The sequence below is a fragment of the Phoenix dactylifera genome, chromosome 11 (assembly GCF_009389715.1).
Source record: "Phoenix dactylifera cultivar Barhee BC4 chromosome 11, palm_55x_up_171113_PBpolish2nd_filt_p, whole genome shotgun sequence".
NCBI lineage: Eukaryota > Viridiplantae > Streptophyta > Magnoliopsida > Arecales > Arecaceae > Phoenix > Phoenix dactylifera.
This window is the reverse complement of record NC_052402.1, coordinates 4184369-4209330: the sequence shown is the minus strand read 5'-3', so window position 1 is coordinate 4209330 and position 24962 is coordinate 4184369. Positions and strand designations below refer to the sequence as shown.

At 37.3% G+C, this 24962-nt stretch overlaps 3 protein-coding genes and 1 long non-coding RNA gene across 4 annotated transcripts in view; all 4 read right to left on the bottom strand.

Annotated features, from left to right (window-relative positions):
- Positions 1-462: 462 nt before the first annotated feature.
- On the bottom strand, positions 463-2087 carry LOC103705176 (agglutinin-like). The gene is made up of 4 exons (XM_008788800.4): positions 1973-2087; positions 1842-1891; positions 992-1222; positions 463-906 (listed from the first exon to the last, which is right to left on the bottom strand). The coding sequence occupies exons 2-4, from the start codon at positions 1842-1844 to the stop codon at positions 583-585; spliced, it is 558 nt and encodes a 185-aa protein (XP_008787022.1). The 5' UTR covers positions 1845-1891; positions 1973-2087; the 3' UTR covers positions 463-582.
- Positions 2088-11827: 9740 nt separating this feature from the next.
- On the bottom strand, positions 11828-13114 carry LOC113462173 (jacalin-related lectin 3-like). The gene is made up of 3 exons (XM_039131314.1): positions 12994-13114; positions 12405-12635; positions 11828-12319 (listed from the first exon to the last, which is right to left on the bottom strand). Exons 1-3 carry the CDS (start codon positions 12994-12996, stop codon positions 11999-12001), a joined length of 555 nt encoding a protein of 184 aa, XP_038987242.1. The 5' UTR covers positions 12997-13114; the 3' UTR covers positions 11828-11998.
- Positions 13115-15170: 2056 nt separating this feature from the next.
- On the bottom strand, positions 15171-17374 carry LOC103705177 (inactive protein RESTRICTED TEV MOVEMENT 1-like). Its single transcript, XM_039131315.1, has 4 exons — positions 17275-17374; positions 17150-17193; positions 15889-16119; positions 15171-15807 (listed from the first exon to the last, which is right to left on the bottom strand). Exons 2-4 carry the CDS (start codon positions 17150-17152, stop codon positions 15490-15492), a joined length of 552 nt encoding a protein of 183 aa, XP_038987243.1. The 5' UTR covers positions 17153-17193; positions 17275-17374; the 3' UTR covers positions 15171-15489.
- Positions 17375-23315: 5941 nt separating this feature from the next.
- Positions 23316-24962, bottom strand: part of LOC120112326 — a 2561-nt gene continuing 914 nt past the window's right edge. The window contains exon 3 of the long non-coding RNA XR_005513838.1: positions 23316-24074. This is a non-coding gene — a long non-coding RNA (uncharacterized LOC120112326). The remainder of the gene's footprint in view (positions 24075-24962) is intronic.

Here is a 24962-nt window from a genome sequence, read left to right as displayed (position 1 = left end):
AAATACTGCTTTGTTAGTTTTGCGGATGAACATTATTTAGTTTTGTTCTTGAGGTCTTCTAATCAAGTTTTTCCTTTATCCAGGATGATTATGTTGGAAAAGAACATCAAGTGTATTTAACTACATCCAAAATGTATTCTATCAAAGTTCTTGAGGTCTTCTAATCAAGTTTTTCCTCTCTCCAGAATGTTTATGATGCAAAAGAACATTAAGTGTATTTTAGCTTGTCTGCTACGTTGTCTGCTACGATCCTGACTTCGATTTTTCGTACTATAATGGATCAGACTAAATGTTGGACAAAACAATAACAAATTTTACGTCATGCAAACTCTGGGTTTATTCGTTCTGCGATGGAAGATCTGCCCAGGAGAAGAATGAAGGCTATCGTCACTGCCAATAGAGAAATCTATCACCTTCAAGAGCTCGTATGGGTGCTTTTTCAAAGTGAAACACCTCTAATAATTACATCGAACAGAAATTTATTTATCCATGAATTTATCATGGGATGCAGCAGTTAACTCACTTTAGGAAGTTTACACCGAATAATATTATAGTGGAGCGTGAATAACGATATTAACTCCTCTAATAATAATATACATTATAAGTGGAGCGTGAAAAACTAACTCGTTCGGGTAATGGCTCGAGATGATATCTAGCGATGGATCTGATGTATATGCCGATCGCACGAAGATAGCCGCTATCGGAACCCCCATGGAAACCCCCGAAAGAAACACCAGAAGGAATATTGAAACGAAATGGTGTCCCCTCCTCGATGCCGAACGGTCCATACGTGGCTCCATTGGTGCCAAAAGTGAGCGATCTTACAGCAGCACCTGCATTGTTTCCTCTCACGGGCCCGTAGTATCCCGGCACCATGGTCAGAGTCTCCCAGGACTCTAGATCAACCTGCAGAGCAATGTAATTAAGATGGTGCAACAATGTCCGTTTAAACAAATGTGAAAGGTGCCAAAAACTTGCTTCGGTTGCTTACACAATCGAATTTATCTCCATCTCCTCCATGCCTGGGAGCAAGAATTAATGTCCCTGATCCGTCAGTATATGACACTTGGATGGAGTTGATGGCATCTCCATGCGAAATTAGAATCTGCCTGAGCTTTCCATTGAACACCTCATCCCATTTCTCAACTCCAAGCGGCAGATTCCCTCGGGCACCAAGCTTGATAAGAATCTCGTTGCTGGGAGCGGATGTATTTATAATAGACTGGGATAATAAATCCAAAATTATCAAAAAAAAAAAAGAATCTCATTGTTTATGGAAAACAATAATATCATATCGACTTGCAAGAAAATCTAGGATTTCAGAATAGAATGCAAAGAAAAACAGGTTTGGCCTGGAGGACTGTTAATTTATTATGTTTGTGGAAACAAATTGTTACAAGTTATTACGTACGTGTAATATTTATTTATTTTGTTTCGTTCCTTTCTTTCCATGTAAATCAAAATATGCAGGAAGGGTGACTGCATATAGAAGAAAAGAACATGTTCACATGAGAGGAAGCCATTATTCCCTCAAGCCTAGCTTCAATATTTATTTATTTTGTTTCGTTCATTTCTATGTTAAACTCATGCAGCCAACAGTTTCATGCTTCGAGGTTCTTTTGATTATTCCCTCAAGCCTAGCTACAATAGCCTAGTTACACATACTAATTAAAAACTTGATAACCTCCTAGATGTGGTTCTTTCTCATGAGTGAAATCATTAATACAGAACATTTTTAAAGATTAATTTCGCCCCCCCTCGAAACTAACTCTCTCAAGAAGTAGATCTTTATAAAATGGCTTCAATTTGCACTCCTACTCTAGGTTCACTTCAAAGCTTACCATCCGAAGGTGTGCTCCTCTTCAGCCAGGAACTAGAAGCTATGTACTGGCTGCAAATATTATGCCAAGAATCAGAAAAAACTGGTAAAGCCAGACCAAAGACTATTTAAAGCTTCCAAGGAGAGATTTACCTTTCTGTGTGGATGTCCAAGCAAACCATGTCAGTTTGGAAAATGGAAAGAAACTTGAGCTTATATAGAGAGAGCAGCATTGGAGTTGGATTTTTATGGGTCGCAGCATCATTTCTGTACATAATGGTACCTTAGTGCTCGAGTTTATTCTCCAACAGTAGTGAATAGTTCTTCTACCCCACCCCCCCCCCCCCCCCCCCCCCAAAAAAAAAAAAAAAATTCTTCCTTTATATCTTCTTCTGGCCTCTTTGCTGTGCCAACTGTAGTACTTGCTCTCGCCATTAGTTGTTTCCTTTTTTTATTTTCTTTGAGGTTTTCAATGATCTTTGGGTGGGTGAGATTTATTTACAACTGTTGGTTGGACACACCAGCAATTATAAAATAACAAAGGCAGAATTAAACTCACAAAATAAGTTGCTGTAAATCTGGATTATGTTCAGCAAAACAGGGGAAAACAGTGGAAGAGAGGCAACCCACTGTTCAGCCGTTTCTACCTTTTTTTTACAGCATATCATGTCTCTTCAACTTCTTCTCCACTCATCTATTCATACTTTGACTCTAGTTAGCAAAAGTAACTATGGTAAACATTAAATAGCATTTAATTAGACAACACATTAACCATAACATTCTCCCCCTTAATGTGTTGGTCTTGAACTCCTAGTGCTTCTCTCAACTGATGGAACTTCTCCTTTGGCAATGCTTTGGTGAAAATATCTGCTACTTGATCCTCTGTCCTGCAAAACTCCAGCTTCACTTCTTCTTCTTCAATGGCATCTCTGATGAAATGATGCTTAATTGCAATATGCCTGGTTCTGCTATGAAAGACATGATTCTTTGCCATTGCTATGGCTGATTTGTTGTCACAGAATATTTTAGTGGCTTCCTCTTGCTTCTCACCAATGTCTTCTAAAATTCTTCTCAACCAAATTGCTTGAGATGTGGCGAGAGCAGCTGAAACATATTCAGCTTCTGCTGATGATTGAGCAACTGATTGTTGCTTCTTTGAGGACCAAGAGAACACACCTGATCCAAGTGAAAATGCATAACCAGAGGTGCTCTTCATGTCATCTACACAACCTCCCCAATCACTATCACAAAAACCAATCAACTTCACTTCAGAACTTTGGAAATATTGAATTCCATAGCTCATGGTGCCTTGAATGTATCTAAGTACTCTTTTTGCTGCTGCATAGTGGATGTCACTTGGAGAATGCATGAATCTTGAAAGCATACTTGCTGCAAACATAATGTCAGGCCTTGTAGCTGTAATATAAAGCAAGTTTCCAACAAGACTTCTATACAGAGTTGCATCGACCCTTTTCCTTCCATCTTCTTTCATCAGTTTTTCATTGACAACAAGGGGTGTAGCTATTGGTTTACAACCAAACATTCTAAACTTCTTCATAATTTTTTCAGCATACATTTTTTGTGAAATGAATACCCCTTTTTCATCTTGATAGACTTCAATACCCAAAAAATGATGTAGCAATCCCAAATCACTCATTTCGTACTTTCTCATCATTTCTTTCTTAAATTTTTCAATCATTTCTGCATTGCTTCCAGTTAGCACCAAATCATCAACATAAAGAGCAACAATAAGAATATCTGTTGTACCTTGATTTTTGACATACAAAGTAGGCTCACTTTTGCTTTTCTCAAAGCCTTGTTCATTGAAGTAGCTGTCAATTTCACTGTACCATGCTCTAGGTGCCTGTTTCAGCCCATAGAGTGCTTTCTTCAGCTTGTACAATTTTTCTTCTTGGCCTTCAATGATAAATCCTTGAGGTTGCTCAACATAAATTTCTTCTTTCAACTCCCCATTTAAAAATGTTGATTTCACATCAAGTTGGTACAACAACCAACCCTTTTGTGCTGCCAAAGAGATAAGTGCTCTCACGGTGTCAAGACGGGCAACCGGAGCAAATGTTTCTTGGAAGTCAATACCGGGCTGTTGTGAATAGCCCTTTGCAACCAGTCTTGCTTTGTTTTTCTGAACAGAACCATTTGTATTGAATTTCACCTTGTAAACCCACTTCACATCGATAACTTCTTTGTTTTCTGGACGATCAACAAGCTTCCATGTATTGTTTTTCTCAATCACTTCAATTTCTTCTTCCATAGCTTTCTTCCAAGCTTCTTCTTTGACTGCCTCTTCAAAATTTTCTGGTTCCACAACACAAAAATTGCATCTTGCATACACATCACTCAAATTTCTCAATCTTACCGGAGTTGAGCTTGATGATGATGAACTTGAGCTTGGGGCTGATTGTGTGCTTGGAGATGATGGTGGTGAAGATGAACTTGAAGGTTGAGAGCTTCCATCATTATTTTGATCTTCTTGAACTACACTTTGTTGTGGAATAGTCACCGGAACAAATTGCTCTTCAACTTTGCCTTGCTCCCAATTCCATTTAGCTTTCTCATCAAATATTACATCCCTACTAATGATTATATTGTTGGTCTTCAAACTATACAACCTATAGCCTTTTGACATTGAGCTGTAGCCAACAAAGATGCATTTCTCACTAGCTTCATCCAGCTTGTATCTTTTCTCTTTTGGAATTTGAGCATAACAGAAACAACCAAATACTTTAAAGTGCTTTACTGATGGTTTTCTACCACTCCAAGCTTCAAATGGTGTTTGATGCCACACTGCCTTTGTAGGACACCTGTTTATTAAATAAACTGCTGTATACACAGCTTCAGCCCAAAAATGCTTCGGTAAACCAGCTTCATGCATCATAGACTTGGCCATTTCCGTTACAGTTTGGTTCTTCCTCTCGGATACCCCATTTTGTTGCGGAGTGTAGCCAACTGTAAGCTGTCTTTTCATCCCTTCATCTTCACAGAATTTTTGAAATTCATTCGAAGTGTACTCCTTTCCTCTGTCACTCCGCAGAATTTTTATAGGACGGCCACTTTGCTTCTCAACAAGACATTTAAACTTCTTAAAGATGCCAAACACTTCAGATTTTTTTCTCATGAAGTAAACCCAAGTCATACGACTATAATCATCAATGGAAAGTATGAAATACCTATTTTGAGAGTGAGAAGGAGTGTGCATAGGCCCACACACGTCTGTATGCACTAGTTCCAGCACCTCTTTTGCTCTCCATGCCACTCCTTTTGGAAAAGATTGGCGATGATGCTTCCCCATGGCACAACCTTCACAAACTTCACTTTTCTCTTCAATCATAGGCAGTCCTTGCACCATATTTTTCTTGTACAACAGGTTGAGGTTTTGAAAATTCAAGTGACCAAATCTTCTATGCCACAACCATGATTCATCAAGTACATTAGCTTTCAAAGCAACACCTGTAGCATAATTGAAAGTGAGTGGAAAACTTCGGTAAGGGCCCATTTTAACATCAGCCACAATTGATTTTTCTCTTCCTTGGTCAAAAACTCTGCAACCATTGCCTTCAAAATGAAGACTATAACCATGCTCCAAAAGCTGTCCAACACTTAGTAGATTTTGGTCTAACTCCGGAACAAATAACACATCACGAATAATCTTTCTGCCCTTCTTTGTTTGGACACCAATGCTGCCTTTTCCCTTCACTTCTACTACTGAACCATTTCCCATCTTCACCTTAGAATTAAATGAAACATCCATATCCAGAAAAATTTGTTTTTCTGGTGTCATATGATTGCTGCACCCACTGTCAAGGAACCACACATCATTCTTTTGTTCAGAAACATGTTGGCAAGCATAAAATAAATTCTCTTCACTCTTTCCTTCTTCCTTTTCTTCTGTAAAGTTTGCTTGCTGCTCATTCTTGAATCGACAATCTTTTTGCAAATGACCAAACTTCTTGCAATTGTAGCATTGAGGCTTCCCTTTAAACCAGCAATTCTTCTCAAGATGGCCAAATTTGTTGCACACATTGCATCTTTGTGAAGAACCTTCTCCACCAAATCTTTTGTCAAAATTATTTCTACCTCTTCCTCTTCCTCTAAAATTTCTGCCTCCTCTTCCTTGTCTACCTCCTCTGAATGAGTCTCCCCCATTTTGATCATAAGCCATTGATTTCTTTTCAAAAAATTTTGATCTAACATTCAGCTTAGATTGGAAAGCACTCTCTATTGACTTCTCGGAGTGCCGTTCCAACCTTTGCTCATGAGATTTTAAAGAGCCTAACAGCTCTTGAACACTCAATTTAGAGAGGTCTTTAGTTTCTTCAATAACAGCAACCATGGAGTCAAATTTTTCTGGTAGACTAATTAGTATCTTTTCCACAAGTTTACGATCAGACATTTCTTCACCATAAATTTTCATTTGGTTTACTAACTCCAAAAATCTGGTTGAGTAATCTTTCACACTTTCATTTTCTTTCATTCTCATATTTTCAAAATCTCTTCTAAGAGATTGGAGTTTGATGGCTCTCACCCTTTTATCTCCTTGGAACTCTTCTTGCAATGTCTCCCATGCTTGTTTTGCTGTTTTTGCTCCCATGATTCTTGGAAAAATAGCTTCTGAAACTCCCCTTTGTATCATTCCAAGAGCTCCTGCATCTTTGCTCTTATTTTCTTTCAACTCCTTTTGCTGGGCTTCGGTTAGAGTTGAAGGGGATTCTAAAATTTCATAACTAGATTCTACTATATCCCACAAATCTATGGAGACAAATAAGGTTCTCATCTTTATACTCCAGAAATCATAATTCTCACCTGAGAAAATAGGAACCTGTACACTGCTCCAATTTACGCAACTTGTGCTGGCCATTTTTCTCCTCCAAAATCTTCTTTTTCTTCTTCAAATTTCTGCCTTCAACACCTCTTTCAACTTGGCTCTGATACCAGATCTGTTGGTTGGACACACCAGCAATTATAAAATAACAAAGGCAGAATTAAACTCACAAAATAAGTTGCTGTAAATCTGGATTATGTTCAGCAAAACAGGGGAAAACAGTGGAAGAGAGGCAACCCACTGTTCAGCCATTTCTACCTTTTTTTTACAGCATATCATGTCTCTTCAACTTCTTCTCCACTCATCTATTCATACTTTGACTCTAGTTAGCAAAAGTAACTATGGTAAACATTAAATAGCATTTAATTAGACAACACATTAACCATAACAACAACAAGCAAGCGCATCATGTTACCATCTTTTTCATTTTAGATATTTTTAGCAATTCATTTTAGGTCATCTTAGTATCTTGGACCTCTCACACAACCAAGAAATGCTGACCCAGTGAGTTTGGCTGGTAACATGCAATTGAGTAGCAAGTGACGGTGGAGGTGATCTGACCAGATACGAAAGTTGAGGCTAGTGAGAAAGGGTGGTATCACATTCTATGCTCATCAGCGAGTTATTCTTATTCTCATTCAGAGATTAATATGAACCTTCTATGAAGAATAATTCGTAATGTGCCCATTAAAAGCAGAACTTCATATAATGGCTGACATATGCTATCTCTTGCTGATTTCGAAATATGCCCACTAATAGCCTTTTCTGTAACAAGAAGAAAGGCAAATTATGTCTGCTCGATTGGTTCATGAGAAGAATTTTTTCTCATTGAAATATTTTTTTAGAAAAGTTGAAGCCTGGATATATAATTTCTAAAAAAATAATTTTTGCATACTTAGTTGATGATGGAAAAGCGGCACATTCTAAAGTTGCTTATATTTGGTACAACATCTACTTTTTTTGGAAAAGTAACGTAAATTATTCATTATGTCCTTAGTAAAAAGAAAAAGAATTTAACCCATTCTATTTAAAAGCTTAAGAGTACATTTAAAAAAAATTTTACCTAATTTTCAGTCGTTGGGAATTGAACTTTTTCACATCTTATATGGATTTTTTATTCCATAAGATGTGGGAATCTTATTTTCATAGAAATGCTACTTTTCTATCTCTCTCCTTTGAATGCTACTTTCTCGTCTCTCTCCTTTGAAAACTCCAACTAACCATGAGGCCTTTCTCTATTTTTTTTTGTTGATTGCAGTTTTTCTTCTCCTCTTTCTGCGAACCAAACAAGTCCTAAGATATTCCAATAGTTGGTGAATTCGGGTGAAGTCAATGCATGCTTTCATTGTTGTTCGAGGCCAGATATAGAAGTGGCAAAAGGAGAGTGCCTTTTCTGGGTGAAATTTCCAAAATAATTACATCAAAAAGAAATTTATGTCCATGACTTTATCATGGGATACAATTAACTCACTTCAGGAAGGAACCGTACATGCAGCAATCGAACATGAATATTGTCGCATCAGCAGATCCTGGAGGGTGACAAACGTCGAATGCCTGTATGGCGGACCGCACATGCATGTAAGATAATGGATAATATCAAAGCGATAACAAATTCTTAAAATTTATTTAATCATTAATTTGTTGAAATGGCTCTTACAAAAGTTTCAAAGTAACATATGCTAACATAAATCAAATAATCTAACAAATCTAATTAAAATGTCAATAATTGGAAAAAAATCTTTGGAATCTAGTGCACTCTCCAGTCCCGTGCTATCATTCTTTTGGATCTGAAAACATAGAAAATATGATAATGAGCTATACTAGCCCAATAAGCAACATAATACTTCAGAGTGGAGTTAAAGCATGCTAGATATTTAATTAAAACACAAAATAATAGCTGAAAAATAAATCACAAATAAACATATTTTTTAAAAAATTATTAAATATTTTCGTAAAAACTGAAATAGGGTCCCAACATCAATAGGCTATAGCCACGTAATCCAGCAGCATGGGTTACACAAAATACCAAATCTACTGCTATTAACCATCGGTGGCAACAATATCTAAATACCACTATTCTAATCACTGGTGGTGCCGTATCGAAACTAATTTCTTATATATTACAAATTGACAGGGCCAAAATAGATTTTTCATAATTTGCCCAGTCACATTTTTCAGATTTCATAACATATAATATAATTTTAAAATGATTATTAACATACCTGACTTGTTTAACTAAGTACAAAACATCTATCAGAATTTAATCCACTAATAATTACTTTACCAAATAATTTGAAAAATATACTTTGAAGCATTAGATTACTTAGCTCCTTTTGCTTTAAATTCCATATCAGACAAACATGTCAGATACATCTTTTTGAGCTCACATCATTACATATACCTAGCTCTAGTCCTACTCCATTAATCGTTGTTGTATCCTCAAGTCTATGGCATTCTTGTTTGGGTCATGCTTCTCTGTCTTACGTTCAGTTTTTGGCTTCGGGTGATCATTTAGAAAAAATTAACTTTCAACCTTTTGATCGTGTCTCTTGTCAATTAGGAAAACAAAATACTTTATCCTTTAATAAAAGTGTTTCTTTCTCCACTGTATCTTTTGATTTGATACACTCTGATATTTGGAGACCTGCTCTTATTACAAATAAGGGAGGATCATGATATTTTGTGATATTTTTTGATGACTACTCACAGTATAGATAGTTCTATCTTTTATGTGATCGTTGTGAGTTGTTTGACGTATTTTGTGATTTTCAATAGATGATCAAAACCCAATTTGGCCGGCTTAGAAAAATTTTCCGTAGTAACAACATAATGGAATATACCTCTACCTCATTCATGGAAGTGCTTAAACAAGATAGAATAGTATCTCATCGTTCTTGCCCTAACACCTCTCAGCAAAATGGTCGTGCCAAACGAAAGCATTAACACATCTTGGACACTATCAGGTCCCTCCTTCTTTCTGCTGCATTGTCTGAGTTTTTTTGGGGAGAGACTGCTCTTATAACAGTCTATACCATCAATTGGGTAACTTCTCTCACAATCTGAAATAAGTCACCATATGAAGTTCTTTATGAGAAAGTTCATGATTACTCTTTTTAAAAAGTTTTGGTTCTGCTAGTTTTGCCCTGCTTCCTTCACATGAACATACTAAACTTGGACCATGCTCATGTCTTTGCTATTTCCTTGGTTATGGTATCGAACATAAAGGTTATTGTTATTATCATCCTATAGCCAAACGGCTTTGTATATTCCGATATATCTAATTTTGGAAACACAAAATGTTTACGAGCATATCTCCGCTCTTCACAGGTCCTCCTCAATATTCCCCCATCTTTAATAACCCCATTGTTGATCTCTTTCCAGATTCTTCTTCTATTGCAGGAGATGGGAGCTCATCAAGTAACTTTTCAATGTCCGACTCCACTGGGTCTGGATCATCCACTAATCCAATCATCACAACTAGATTATCCGAGCTTCTTCTTAATACTGACCTCCGCCACTCTACTAGGGTAAGATCCACCCTAGCTATCTCATCTTAGTGATTACCATTGTTTTTATTCTCTTGCTACTCTCTATGAGGCTCGCAATTATTGCGAGGCCAATTCTAATCCTCTTTGGCAAAAGACTATGTCTGATGAACTCCAAGCACTTCACGATATTCATACATGGGATCTGACTGATTTGCCCTTTGAAAAGACTGTAGTAGGATTCAAGTGAGTGTATAAGATCAAGACTCGTGCTAATGGTTCAGTAGAATGCTACAAAGCTCGTCTTGTGGCTCGAAGATTCACACAGGAGTATGGTATTGACTATAATGAGACTTTTGCTCTAATAGCACGTCTTACCACTTTTCGTTTCTTACTTGTAGTTGCAACTGTCAAGCGATGTAAGATGCATCAGATGGATGTTAAGAATGCTTTTCTCAATGGCAATTTAGTTGAGGAAGTGTATCTATAGCCTTTTCCAGATTTTTTTCATCCGTTTGAAAAGATTTGTCGTCTTTAAATGGCGCTTTATGGCCTTAAGCAAACTCCTCGAGCTTGGTTTTCCAAGTTCAGTTCAGTCCTCACTCAGCAGGGTTTTACTCCTAATGCATATGATTATGCATTGTTTCTTCGCCGATCTGAGGCTGGTGTTGTTCTTTTTTTGCTATATATGGATGATATGATTATTACTAAAGATGACGTCTTAGGGATTCATGCACTTCAGCAGTTTCTTAGACGATAGTTTGAGATGAAAAATTTAGGATCCCTCAGCTACTTTCTTGATCTTGAGGTGACATCCAGCTCAGATGGCTAATATCTTTCCCAAGCTAAGTATGCTTCTGAGTTGATGTCTCGTGCTGGGTTGACAAATAGCAAGATTGTGGATAGTCTTTTAGAAATGAATGTTAAGTTTCTTCCTACTGATGGTGAACCATTAACTAATGCGACTTTGTATCGACAGTTGGTTCGTAGTCTCATCTGTCTGACCATTACACGCCCTGATATTTCTTATGCAGTCATCCTAGTTAGTCAGTTTATGCATGCACCACGCTCTACACACTATATAGCAGTTCTACGTATCCTCCAGTACGTTAAGGGTATCTTATTCCACGGCCTTTATTTTCAGCCCACTCTACTTTGGATATTCAGGCCTATTCTAATGCTGATTGTGTTGGAGACCTTACAGATCGTCTCTCTACCACTGGCTATTGTTTCTCGCTTGATCATTTTCTCATCTCTTGGAAAAACAAGAAGCGGACTGTTGTCTCTTGCTCCAGTACAGAGGCCGAGTATCGTGCACTGGCAGATACTACATCTAAGTTTTCATGGCTTCGATGGCTACTGCATGACATGGGTGTTCCTTTTGACTAGCCGCTCCTCTCTTCATTGTGATAACATTAGTGCCATACAGATTACTCATAATGACTTGTTTCATGAGCAAACAAAGTATATTGAGATAGATTGTCATTTCATTCGACATCATATCAAGCACTCTTTAGTTGATACATGTTGCTTCTGCGGATCAGCTTGCTGATATTTTTTCGAAAGCCCATCTACCGAGGTGTCATCGTGATTTGGTTAGCAAACTTAAGGTGGAATCTTCGATAGCATCTTAAGTTTGAGGGAGGATGTTAGCTGTATATAAGTTGTATAAGAGCTGTATTGATTGCTGTATATGAGTTGTATATATGAGCTATATATGAGCTGTACATAGCCACCTTCAACTATAAAAGATGGGCTATAGGCTATAGCACTGTTTGAAGTATGAAATAAAGAACATAGTCTTCTCTCCTCACGTCTGCTGCTCCTCTCCCTCTACGTCTCTCTCCTCTTCCTCTACATCCACGGCACCGAACGAGTGGAGCGTGAGAAAGAAACTCGTTCGGGCTTTGGCGCGAGATAGTATCTTGCCATGGATTTGATATATATGCCAATCGCATGAAGATAGCGGCTATCGGAACCCCCATGGAAACCCCAGAACCTAACACCAGAAGGAATATTGAAACGAAATGGTGTCCCCTCCTCGATGCCGAACGGTCCATACGTGGCTCCATTGGTGCCAAAAGCGAGGGATCTTACAATGCCTGCATTGTTTCCTCTCAGGGGCCCGTAGTATCCCCCCACCATGGTCAGAGTCTCCCAGGACTCTAGATCAACCTGCAGAGCAATGTAATTAAGATGGTGCAAGCATGTCCGTTTAAACAAATGTGAAAGGTGCCAAAAACTTGCTTCGGGTGCTTACACAATCGAATTTTTCTCCATATCCTCCATGCCTGGGTGCAAGAACTAATCTGCCTGATCCGTCAGTATAAGACACTTGGATGGAGTTGATGGCATCTCCATGCGAAATTAGAATCTGCCTGAGCCTACCATGGTACACCTCATCCCACTTCTCAACTCCAAGCGAAAGATTCCCTCGGGCACCGAGCTTGATAAGAATCTCATTGTTGGGAACGGATGTATTTATAATAGACTGGGATAATAAATCCCAAATTACCAAAAAAGAAAAGAATTTCATTGTTTATGGAAAGCAATAATATCATAATGACTTGCAAGAAAATCTAGGATTTCAGAATAGAAAAACAGGTTAGGCCTGGAGGACTGTTAAGAGGAAACCATTATTCCCTCGAGCCTAGCTACAATAGCCTAGTTACACATACTAATTAGAAACTTGATAACCTCCTAGATGTGGTTCTTTCTCATGAATGAAATCATTAATATAGAACATTTTTACAGATTTCGCCCCCCTCAAAACTAACTCTCTCAAGAAGTAGATCTTTATAAAATGGCTTCAATTTGCACTCCTACTCTAGGTTCACTTTAAAGCTTACCATCCGAAGGTGTGCTCCTTTTCAGCCAGGAACTAGAAGCTATACTGGCTGCAAATATTAGGCCAAGAATCAGAAAAAACTGGTAAAGCCAGACTAAAGACTATTTAAAGCTTCCAAGGAGAGACTTACCTTTTTGTGTTGATGTCCAAGCAAACCATGTTAGTTTGGAAAATGGAAAGAAACTTGAGCTTATAAAGAGAGAGCAGCATATTGGAGCTGGATTTTTTATGGGTCGCAGCATCATTTCTGTACATAATGGTACCTTAGTGCTCGAGTTTATTCTCCAACAGTAGTAAATGGTTCTTCTTCTTCCAAAATAAAAAAGATAAATAGTTCTTGAGCTTAACATGTGTGACGATCTGCTCACTGAAGTGAAAATAAGCCAACTCTCATCAGATCTTTTTTCTTCCTTTATATCTTCTTCTGGCTGGCCTCTTTGCTGAGCTCAACTGTAGTACTTGCTGTCGTCATTAGATGTTTCCTCCTCTTCTTTTCTTTGAGGTTTTCAATGATCTTTGGGTGGGTGAGGTTTATTTGCAACAAGCAAGCGCATCATGTTACTATCTTTTCATTTTAGATATTTTTAGCAATTCATTTCCGGTCATCTTGGTGTCTTGGATCTCTCACACAACAAAAAAATGCTGACCCAGTGAGATAAAGTTTGGCCGGTAACATGCAATTGAGTAGCAAGTGACTGTGGAGGTGATCTGACCACATAAGAAAGTTAGTGTTAGTGAGAAAGGGTGGTATCACATTCTATGCTCCGTGAATTATTCTTATTCTCATTCAGAAATTAATATGAGCCTTCCATGAAGAATAATTCGAAATGTGCCCATTAAAAGCAGAACTTCATAATGGCTGATAAATGCTATCAGTTGCTGATTTCGAAATATGCCCACTAATAGCACTTTTGTATATTTAGTTGACGATGAAAAAGCAGCACATTCCAAAGTTGCTTATATTTAGTACTGCATCTACTTTTTTAAAAAAGTTAACGTATCCCATTCTATTTAAAAGCTTAAGAGTACATTTTAAAAAAAAATTATTCTAATTTTCAGTTGTTGGGAATTGAACTTTTTCACATCTTACATGGATTTTTTGTTCCATAAAATGTAAAAATTTTATTTCCATGGAAATGCTACTTTGTGTTGCCATATCTCGTACCCTATTTGTTCAATGATTACGAGAAAAGATTCTACCTAGATTTTAGTGATACATGTTATGCTGTATAGTTTATTGCATCTTGCTGCTCTCAGCTTCACAGATTTCTGACTGCCTAATTCTACAGAATTCTGCTGCTCCTGCTGAAATTGCTTAAAATTTTTAGGGGATAGTTATGGAGAGTGATCCCTGTCTGATTACTTCTTAGCTGAAATTAATACTGCTTTGTTAGTTTTGCGGATGAACATTACTGAGTTTTGTTCTTGAGGTCTTCTAATCAAGTTTTTCCTCCCTCCAGAATGTTCATGATGCAAAAGAACATGAAGTGTATTTTAGCTACATCCAAAGTGAGTGTATTTTATCGAATTCATAATAAAAATATGCGATCATAGAAAGCCTCTTAAATGTTTCATCTTTTTGACAAGGCCCACCGACAAATGACAACCTTCGACGAGGACTAGACCAAAAATTTCCCCTCCCACCCTCTGCAAACAAAAGCATGTTAAGAAGAGGCGAAGGGACAAGCATGAGGTGGTAATGGCGGCATTCAAAGGATTCGGGACATGAGTGTCAAGAATCCGAGGGAACTGGCCACCCATCATCGGTCGCCCGCTCATGGGTCGAAGAGGGAACTCGTGGAATTGCAGAAGGATTCTGAAGACGTTCTTGAAGGTTTGAAGGATTAATCTTGTTTTCTTTTGATGTCCAAAATTATACCTTTCCGAAATATAATTGGGAAGAGGCGTTCAATTTATGCTACTCATGAAAAGAAATCTAGGATAGCAAGAAGGAGAAGCTGATCATGGATACAAAGAAGCATGGAGAACATTGGATCTGTACCTTCCGAATCGTATAAAGTTGAACTACCATGTTTTGCATCAAGTAAATGTATTATTTTGTTTGTTATTCTGTTGCAACTCTTAGGTTAATTGGGTGGAAGTTGTTTTCTTTATAACCTTTTTCTTGTGAAATAGGTTAAATGCCAGTCAAATGAAAACAAGAAGTAATGAAGCCACTTGGTTCTCAAACCTCCTTGCTTTCATGTTACTATAATCCTTCGGATAATTGCATATCATTTCAGTACATAACAATATTCATACTGGAGTCCATATGCAGATGATTGCACGTATCTTGTTATTATTATTTAATTTACTTCCACGTAGAGACTTCTTCGCTCCTCTTGCTACGGTGTGGTTGGTGATGCCAAACTCTGTTTTTTTTCCTCACTTAAACTGACACCTAAGTCAGTGCCATGATGGCTCAGGTATTATCTTCAAGCAGATGAATAATCTCCTCTTTCTGGCTATGAAGTCTGATAACATTTTATGGTGCTTTCTAATACTCCACCGAATAAGTGGAGCGTGAGAAGGAAACTCGTTCAGGTTTTGGCGCGAGATGATATCTAGCCATGGATTTGATATATATGCCAATCGCATGCAGATAGCGGCTATCGGAGCACCCATGGAAACCCCCGAAGCCAACACCAGGAGGAATATTGAAACGAAAGGGTATCCCCTCCTCGATGCCGAACGGTCCATACGTGGCTCCATTGGTGCCGAAAGTGAGGGATCTTACAACACCTGCATTGTTTCCTCTCAGGGGCCCGTAGTATCCCTGCACCATGGTCAGAGCCTCCCAGGACTCTAGATCAACCTGCAGAGCAATGTAAGATGCTGCAATCATGTCTGTTTAAACAGATGTGAAGGGTGCCAAAAACTTGCTTCGGTTGCTTACACAATCGAATTTATCTCCGTCTCCTCCATGCCTGGGAGCAAGAACTAATGCTCCTGAAGGGGCAGTATATGACACTTGGATGGAGTTGATGGCAACTCCATGCGAAATTAGAATCTGCCTGAGCCTACCATTGTACACCTCATCCCACTTGTCAACTCCAGGCGAAAGATTCCCTCGGGCACCGAGCTTGATAAGAATCTCATTGCTGGGAGCGGATGTATTTATAATAGACTGGGATAATAAATCCAAAATGATCATAAAAAAAAAGAAAAAAGAATCTAATTGTTTATGGAAAACAATAATATCATATCGACTTGCAAGCAAATCTAGGATTTCAGAATAGAATGCAAAGAAAAACTACAGGTTTGGCCTGGAGGACTGTCAAGTTATTATGTTTGTGGAAACAAATTGTTACAAGTTATTACGTACGTATAAAATTTATTGATTTTGTTTCGTTCCTTTCTTTCTATGCAGGAAGTGTGACTGCATAGCAGAAAAGAACATGTGCACGTACGTACCTCTCTGTGAAGCCATATAAGCTTGGGAAAGGGATAGACAGTACAATCACATTGTTTTGTATGAAGCTTTTTAATCCATCAAATAATATGAGATTTAAGCACAACAAAAATCTAGGATCTAAACATTAGAATGGAAAAAGATTGGATTTGGCTTGGAGTCTCCTTTTTTTTGAGTAAAAGGGAGGGGAACTCCCCCTATTAATTTATTTTATGAGCCCTAGTAATTTATTATATAAAAGAAAAAAAACAAATTGTTGCAAGTAATTATGTTGCTTTCTCCAATACTCTTTAATTTGAAATTGTGGAGTTTGAAATCAAGATATTTAATTAGGAAGTATGACGCAGATGAAAGAAAAGAGCATGGGAACATGAAAGGATGGACATACTCATGTAGCCAAAAATTTCATGCTTCTAAGGTTTTTGGTTATTCTGTCGAACCTATAATGGTTATATATAATTTATTTTAGTGTACATGGATAAACATGACATCCTTCGTTAGCTGCTATAAGGGACACCAACTATTGGAAACTGTTTTGTGCATCCAAACACATACTAATTAGAAACTTGATAACCTCCTATATAGTCGATGTGGTTCTTTTTCATCATGAGTGAAATCATTAAATCATTAATATAGAACATTTTTAAAGATTTTTTTCCCCCTCGAAACTAACTCTCTCAAGAAGTAGATCTTTATAAAATGGCTCCAATTTGCACTCCTACTCTAGGTTCGCTTTAAAGCTTACCATATTCCGAAGATTTGCTCCCCAGGAACTAGAAGCTATACTGGCTGCAAATATTAGGCCAAGAATCAGAAAAAACTGGTAAAGCCAGACCAAAGACTATTTAAAGCTTCCAAGGAGAGATTTACCTTTCTGTGTGGATGTCCAAGCAAACCATGTCAGTTTGGAAAATGGAAAGAAACTTGAGCTTATATAGAGAGAGCAGCATTGGAGTTGGATTTTTTATGGGGTCACGGCATCATTTCTTTACATAATGGTACCTTAGTGCTCGAGTTTATTCTCCAACACCCCCCCCCCCCCCCCCACCAAAAAAAAAAAAAAAAAAAAACCAAAACAAAAAGAAAGAAATAAATAAATAAGTATAAGTAAATAAATAGTTCTTGAGCCTAACATGTGTGAGGATTTTTTTCTTCTTTTATATCTTCTTCTGGCCTCTTTGCTGATCAGCTCAACTGGAGCACCTGCTGTCGTCGTTAGTGTTGGTTACTAAACTTAGTTTTTAATATTTAGTAACTTATGGTTTTATTTCAATAATTCCATATTAGTATGGTGAGGAGTTACATGTCTTTTGGTTTTTTGGTCATGTGGGAGTTACATGGAGTTATAAGAAATTTATTTAGAGAGAGTTATTTGAGATTTATTTGGGGTTATGAATGGTGTAATGACTAATTCAATTAGGGAGGTTAAAAGACCATCTAAAGTCCCTATAAATATCCATGTACTCTAATTGTGTTTGGATGTGAGTTAAATGAAAATTATTTTTCTTCCAAACTTTCTTCTTGAGTGTTCTTCCTCATATTTTTTTATCTAACAAAGTGGTATCAGAGCTAGATTGATCCAATGGCCAACAATACGATGGCATTTTCGGTTCCTCAACTCACCAAAGACAACTACGAAAATTGGTGCATCAAAATGAAGGCACTTCTTGGCTCGCAAGATGCATGGGAGATGGTTGAAAAAGGCTATGTGGAGCCTGAAGATGAGGCGACTTTGACGGAGAATCAAAGGCAATCGCTAAGGGAGTCAAGGAAGAAGGACAAGAAAGCTCTTTTCTTGATTTATCAAGGATTAGATGAAGCCACCTTTGAGATTGTTGGAGCTGCTACAACATCAAGACAAGCTTGGGAATTTCTTCAAAAAGCATACAAGGGTATTGATAAGGTAAAGAAGATTCGTCTTCAAAGCCTTAGAAGTGATTTTGAGTCTTTACAAATGAAAGATTCAGAATCTATTGCTGATTATTTTACAAGAGTTATGGTGATTGTTAATCAATTAAGGAGGAATGGTGAAACTCTAACCAATGTTCGAGTGGTGGAAAAGGTGTTGCGGTCTTTGGACCCGAAATTTGATTTTGTTGTTGCAGCCATAGAAGAATCCAAAGATTTGGAGGAAGTGACAATTGAAGAAATTATGGGCTCTTTGCAAGTTCATGAGAAAAAGCTTAACAAAAGAAAGGAAGAAAAGCCATTGGAGCAAGTTCTACAAACGAAGCTTACTACAAAAGAAGATTATGGGAGAACTCAAGAAAGAGCCCGAGGACGAGGTCGTGGCCGTGGCCGAGGACGAGGAAGAGGAAGAATCAATCGTGGCTCATCAAGCAATGAAGAGAAGGAGCAAGGTTCAAATCCTATAAGAGGAAGAGGACGTGGTAGAGGAAGGCCATATGAAAGAAGGTGGTATGATAAATCTAATATTCAATGTTATAATTGCAAGAAGTTTGGGCACTACTCTTCAAATTGTTGGAGTGCTACTAATCAAGTTGATGAGAATGTTAATTATGGTGAAAAGAGAAATGAAGAAGAAGAGCCATTTCTATTATTAGCATATAAAGGAGAAGAAAGCAACAAAGAGGAAGCATGGTATCTTGATACTGGAGCGAGCAATCACATGTGTGGCAAAAGAAGCTTATTTGCGGAGCTTGATGAATCAGTCGGTGGTCAAGTTACTTTTGGAGATTCTTCTAAAATTCCGGTAAGGGGCAAAGGCACTATTTTGATTCGTTTGAAGAATGGCACTCATACATTTATTTCTAATGTTTTCTATGTGCCAAATATGAAGAATAATATTTTGAGTCTGGGGCAACTTTTGGAAAAAGGTTACAATATTCAAATGCAAAATCGTACTCTTTCTATAAGAGATTCAAGAAATAGATTGATTGCAAATATTGAAATGACAAAGAATAGAATGTTTCTTCTAAACATTCAAAGTGAAGTTGCTATGTCTTTGAAGGCATGTTTTAAAGATTCATCATGGCTTTGGCATTTGAGATATGGTCATCTTAACTTTGGTGCTTTAAAGCTTTTATCTAAGCATGATTTGGTGAAGGGATTGCCATTCATAGAAGATCCAAAACAGCTTTGTGAAGGTTGTCTTCTCGGCAAGCATCATAGAAGGAGCTTTCCAAATGAAGCAATATATCGAGCACGGGAGCCACTAGAACTTGTGCACACAGATGTTTGTGGGCCAATTGTTCCTACCTCTTTTGGTGAGCACAAATATTTTCTCACTTTTACTGATGATTTCAGTAGAAAAATATGGATTTATTTCTTGAAAAACAAATCTGAAGCTTTTAGTACTTTCAAAAGATTCAAGATATATGTTGAGAAAGAAAGTGGTTATACTATTAAATCCTTGAGATCCGATAGAGGTGGAGAATTTACTTCTAAAGAATTTGAAGCTTATTGTGAAGAGAATGGAATTCGTAGACCTTTGACGGTTCCATACTCTCCACAACAAAATGGAGTTGCAGAAAGAAAAAATAGAACTATTCTTGATATGGTGAGATGCATGTTGAAAAGCAAAGGTATGCCAAAGCAATTTTGGGCCGAAGCAGCAAATTGTGCCGTTTACATCTTGAATAGATGCCCCACAAAAGGCTTGCGGAATATCACACCACAAGAAGCATGGTCCGGTAAGAAGCCTATTGTTTCTCATTTAAAAGTTTTTGGAAGTATTGCTTATGCTCATATACCGGCAGAAAAGAGAACTAAACTTGATGATAGAAGTACTAAATATGTTTTCATTGGTTATGATGCTCGCTCAAAGGGGTATAAATTATATAATCCATGTAATGAAAAAGTTGTTGTTAGTAGAGATGTTGAATTTGATGAAGAAGGCATATGGGATTGGAGTTCTCAAGAAGAAAAAAGGCAATCCGGCACATTTATTGAAGAAGAGCATCCAAGAAATGAAGAGTTACAAGCACCTACACCATCTTCATCTTCATTCCCAGCAGAACCAAGTTCAAGGCCAAGCAAAATGAGAAGACTAAGTGAAATATATGAGGTAACAGAGAATGAAAATAATCTAACTCTTGTTTGTCTTCTTGCCAATTGTGAGCCTATAGATTTTGAAGAAGCCATTAAAGATCACAAATGGAAGAAGGCTATGGATGAAGAAATCAAGGCTATTGAGAAAAATGACACATGGAAGTTAGCTACTTTACCAGATGGGCACAAGGCAATTGGAGTAAAATGGGTATACAAGATGAAGAAGAATGCACAAGGTGATGTAGAAAAGTACAAAGCAAGGTTGGTGGCCAAAGGATATAGTCAAAGGTATGGTATTGATTATGAAGAGGTATTTGCTCCCGTTGCTCGTATGGAAACAATTAGATTGATAATTTCTTTGGCGGCTCAATTTAAATGGCAAATATTTCAAATGGATGTAAAATCGGCATTTTTGAATGGTTTTCTTGATGAAGAAATATATGTTGAACAACCACAAGGTTATATCAAAAAAGGAGAAGAGGAGAAAGTTCTCAAGCTAAATAAGGCTTTATATGGCTTAAAGCAAGCTCCAAGGGCGTGGAACCGAAGAATTGATTCTTACTTTCTTGAAAATAATTTTATGAAGTGTCCTTATGAGCATGCACTCTATAGTAAGGTGAATGAAAATGGAGATATATTTCTTGTTTGCTTGTATGTTGATGACTTGATCTTCACAGGAAACAATCCAAACATGTTTATGCAATTCAAGAAATCTATGATTCGGGAGTTTGAAATGACAGACATTGGTCTTATGTCCTACTTTTTGGGCATAGAAGTGAAGCAAACTGAAAATGGCATTTTCATTTTACAAGAAGGATATGCAAAGGCAATATTAAAGAAGTTCAAGATGGAAGATTGTAATCCAGCAAACACTCCGGTGGAATGTGGCACAAAATTAACGAAGTATGGTGATACAGAAAAGATTGATCCTACTATGTTCAAGAGCCTTGTTGGAAGTCTTCGTTACTTGACATGCACAAGGCCGGATATATTATATGGAGTTGGACTTGTGAGTCGTTATATGGAGGAGCCAAAATCATATCACTTGAAGGCCGCTAAAAGAATCCTTCGGTACATCAAAGGTACTATTGGACAAGGCTTATTTTATTCTTCTTCCAAAGATTTTTGTCTTGTAGGTTACTCGGATAGCGATTGGGGAGGAGACTTGGATGATAGAAAAAGTACTTCCGGCTATGTATTTTACTTGGGAGACACTGCATTCACATGGTGTTCGAAGAAGCAGCCAATTGTTACTCTTTCTACATGTGAAGCCGAATATGTAGCTGCCTCCTCCGGTGTTTGTCATGCAATTTGGCTAAGGAAGCTACTAAAGGAGATACAATGTCCACAAAAACAACCTACAAGATTGTTCATTGACAACAAATCTGCCATATCACTAGCCAAGAATCCCATCTATCATGAAAGAAGCAAGCACATTGATACTCGATATCATTTTATAAGAGAGCACGTGAAGGACAAGGAGATCGAGCTTGTACATGTCAAATCTCAAGATCAAGTAGCGGATATATTCACTAAGCCCCTCAAGAGTGAAACTTTTTGCAAGTTAAGGAGTTTGCTTGGAGTTGCAAAACCAAGTTTAAGGGGGGGTGTTGGTTACTAAACTTAGTTTTTAATATTTAGTAACTTATGGTTTTATTTCAATAATTGCATATTAGTATGGTGAGGAGTTACATGTCTTTTGGTTTTTTGGTCATGTGGGAGTTACATGGAGTTATAAGAAATTTATTTAGAGAGAGTTATTTGAGATTTATTTGGGGTTATGAATGGTGTAATGACTAATTCAATTAGGGAGGTTAAAAGACCATCTAAAGTCCCTATAAATATCCATGTACTCTAATTGTGTTTGGATGTGAGTTAAATGAAAATTATTTTTCTTCCAAACTTTCTTCTTGAGTGTTCTTCCTCATATTTTTTTATCTAACAGTTAGATGTTTCCTTTTTTTCTTTTCTTTGAGGTTTTCAATGATCTTTGGGTGGTGAGGTCTATTTGCAACAAGCATCTTTGGGTGGTGAGGTCTATTTGCAACAAGCATCTTTGGGTGGTGAGGTCTATTTGCAACAAGCAAGCGCATCTTGTTACTATCTTTTCATTTCAGACATTTTTAGCAAATCATTTTAGGTCATCTTAGTATCTTGGACCTCTCACACGACAAAGAAATGCTGACCCAGCGAGATAAAGTTTGGTTGGTAACATGCAATTGAGTAGACAAGCGACTGTGGAGGTGATCTGGCCAGATAAGAAAGTTGCAGTTAGTGGGAAAGGGTGGTATCAGATTCTATGCTCAGCGAGTTATTCTTATTCTCATTCAGAGATTAATATGAGCCTTCCATGAAGAATAATTCGAGATGTGCCCATTTGAAGCACAACTTCATCATGTCTAATAAATACTATCTCTTGCTGATTTTGAAATATGCCCACTAATAGCCATTTCTGTAACAAGAAGAAAAACAAATTATGTCGGCTCGTTTGGTTCACGAGAACTTTTTTTTTTAATTAGAATATTTTTTCTGTAAAGTTAGAAGCCTATAGATATAATTTATGGAAAAATATTTTTTGCATATTTGGTTGAGCATTAAAAAATGATACATATCATAGTGGCTTATATTTGATCGAGTATCTACTTTTTTTGGAAAAGTTATATAAAATATCTGTTATGCTCTTAATAAAAAGAGAAAGAACTTATCCCATTCTATCTAAAAGCTTAAAAGTTTATTTGAAAAAAAAATTATCCTAATTTCCCGTCATTGGGAATTAAACTATTCCACATCTTATATTTGTTTTTTCATGAAATGTGAAAATTTTATTTCCATGGAAATGCTACTTTCGTATCTCTCTTCTTTGAATGCTATTTTCTTATCTCTCTTTTTTGAAAACTCCAATTGAACATGAGGCTTTTCTCCATATTTCTACCGACCACATTTTTCCTTCTCCTTTTTCTGCAAACCAAATGAATCCTAAGATATTCCAATAGTTGGCAAGTAGTAAAATGCTTCCAAAATAATTACATCAAAAGGAAATTCATGCCCATGACTTTTATCATGGGATACAATTAACTCACTTCAGGAAGTAAGCTTGCATGTGGTAGTCGAACATGAAATTGTCGCATTGGCAGATTAATGCTTAACGCTTTCGCATAATTAAGGAAAGGCAATGGTATGCGATACATGAGAAAAAGGAAGAAAGCTTAATTACATGCGGTAGTCAAACATGAATATTGTCGCATCTGCAGATTAATGCTTAATGCTTTGGCATAATTAAGGAAGGGCAATGGAATGCGATGCATGAGAAAAAAAGATCGACCAAACCTAGCTATAGCTTTCTAGCGCGCCGAACCAGACATACATGTAAAATCAACTTCCGAAGGTCTTGGGTCGAGATGGAAATCAGCAATGGGCTTGACATATATGCCAATTGCACGAAGATAACGATCATCAGAACGCCCATGGAACCCCCCAAAACTAACACCGCATGGAATATTGAAACGAAAGGGTGTTCCCTCCTCAATGCCAAACGGTCCGTATGTAGCTCTATTGGTGCCAAAAGTGAGTGATTTAACGGCAGCTGGATTCTTTCCTCTCACGGGCCCATAGTATCCTTTCACCATGGTAAGAGTCTCCCTTGACTCCAGTAGATCAACCTGCAAAACATGCAAGATAGATGGTGCAACCATGCCTAAGAGAAACAAATCTGAAAGGTGCCAAAAACTTGCTTACGATGCTTATGTAAGAAAATATAAAATATATAAATAAATTTACCTCATACTATCAGCCTAAGCTTTTAGGATAAATGGTGATTACAACTTGGTATCAGAGCAAAGGTCCTGAGTTCGAATTCTGTCTCCGCACTCTTTAACCCCATTATTAAAAATTGTCCGAAAATTGATTTCAACTGCTTACACAATCAAATTTATCTCCATTTCCCCCGAGTTGATCGCATCGCCATGCGGTCCCAAAGAAAGATTCCTTCGGGCACCCAGCTTAATAAGAAACTCATTGTCGAATCCCCTGAATTTCTTTATAATAGACTGGTATAATACATCAGAAGTTATCAAAATGAAAAGAAAACTCAGTCTTTTGTATTAAGCTCTGTAATCAATGAGATAATACATATTCCTCTTAAGAAAGTAATAATATGATGTCGAGTTATCGACTTACAAAAAAATCTATGATTTCCAAATAGAATGCACAGAAAAGCAGTTTTGGCCTCGAGAGCCCTATGTCCCTATTAAATTATTGTATTTATGGAAACGAATTGTTACAAGTAATTACGTCTAAAATTTATTCCTTTCTACGTAAATCGAGATATATAGGAAGTGTGACTGCATAGGGGAAAAGAACATGTACACATGAGAGGACAGTTAAACTCATGCAGCCAATAATTTCATGCTTCAAAGTTCTTTTCCTCAAACCTACAATAGTTATATGGAATTCATATTAAAGTACGCGTCCAAATCGTGACATCCTTCATCAGTAATTGCGAAAGATTACATCTACTGGAAGTTGGTACATCCAAAAAAAAAAAAAAA

Excerpts from the sequence above, each read along its gene's own strand:
- LOC103705176 (XM_008788800.4), bottom strand. Across the intron at positions 907-991 it reads ATGGAGATAAATTCGATTGT|GTTGATCTAGAGTCCTGGGA; the intron begins GTAAGCAACCGA and ends ATTGCTCTGCAG.
- LOC113462173 (XM_039131314.1), bottom strand. Across the intron at positions 12,320-12,404 it reads ATGGAGAAAAATTCGATTGT|GTTGATCTAGAGTCCTGGGA; the intron begins GTAAGCACCCGA and ends ATTGCTCTGCAG.
- LOC103705177 (XM_039131315.1), bottom strand. Across the intron at positions 15,808-15,888 it reads ACGGAGATAAATTCGATTGT|GTTGATCTAGAGTCCTGGGA; the intron begins GTAAGCAACCGA and ends ATTGCTCTGCAG.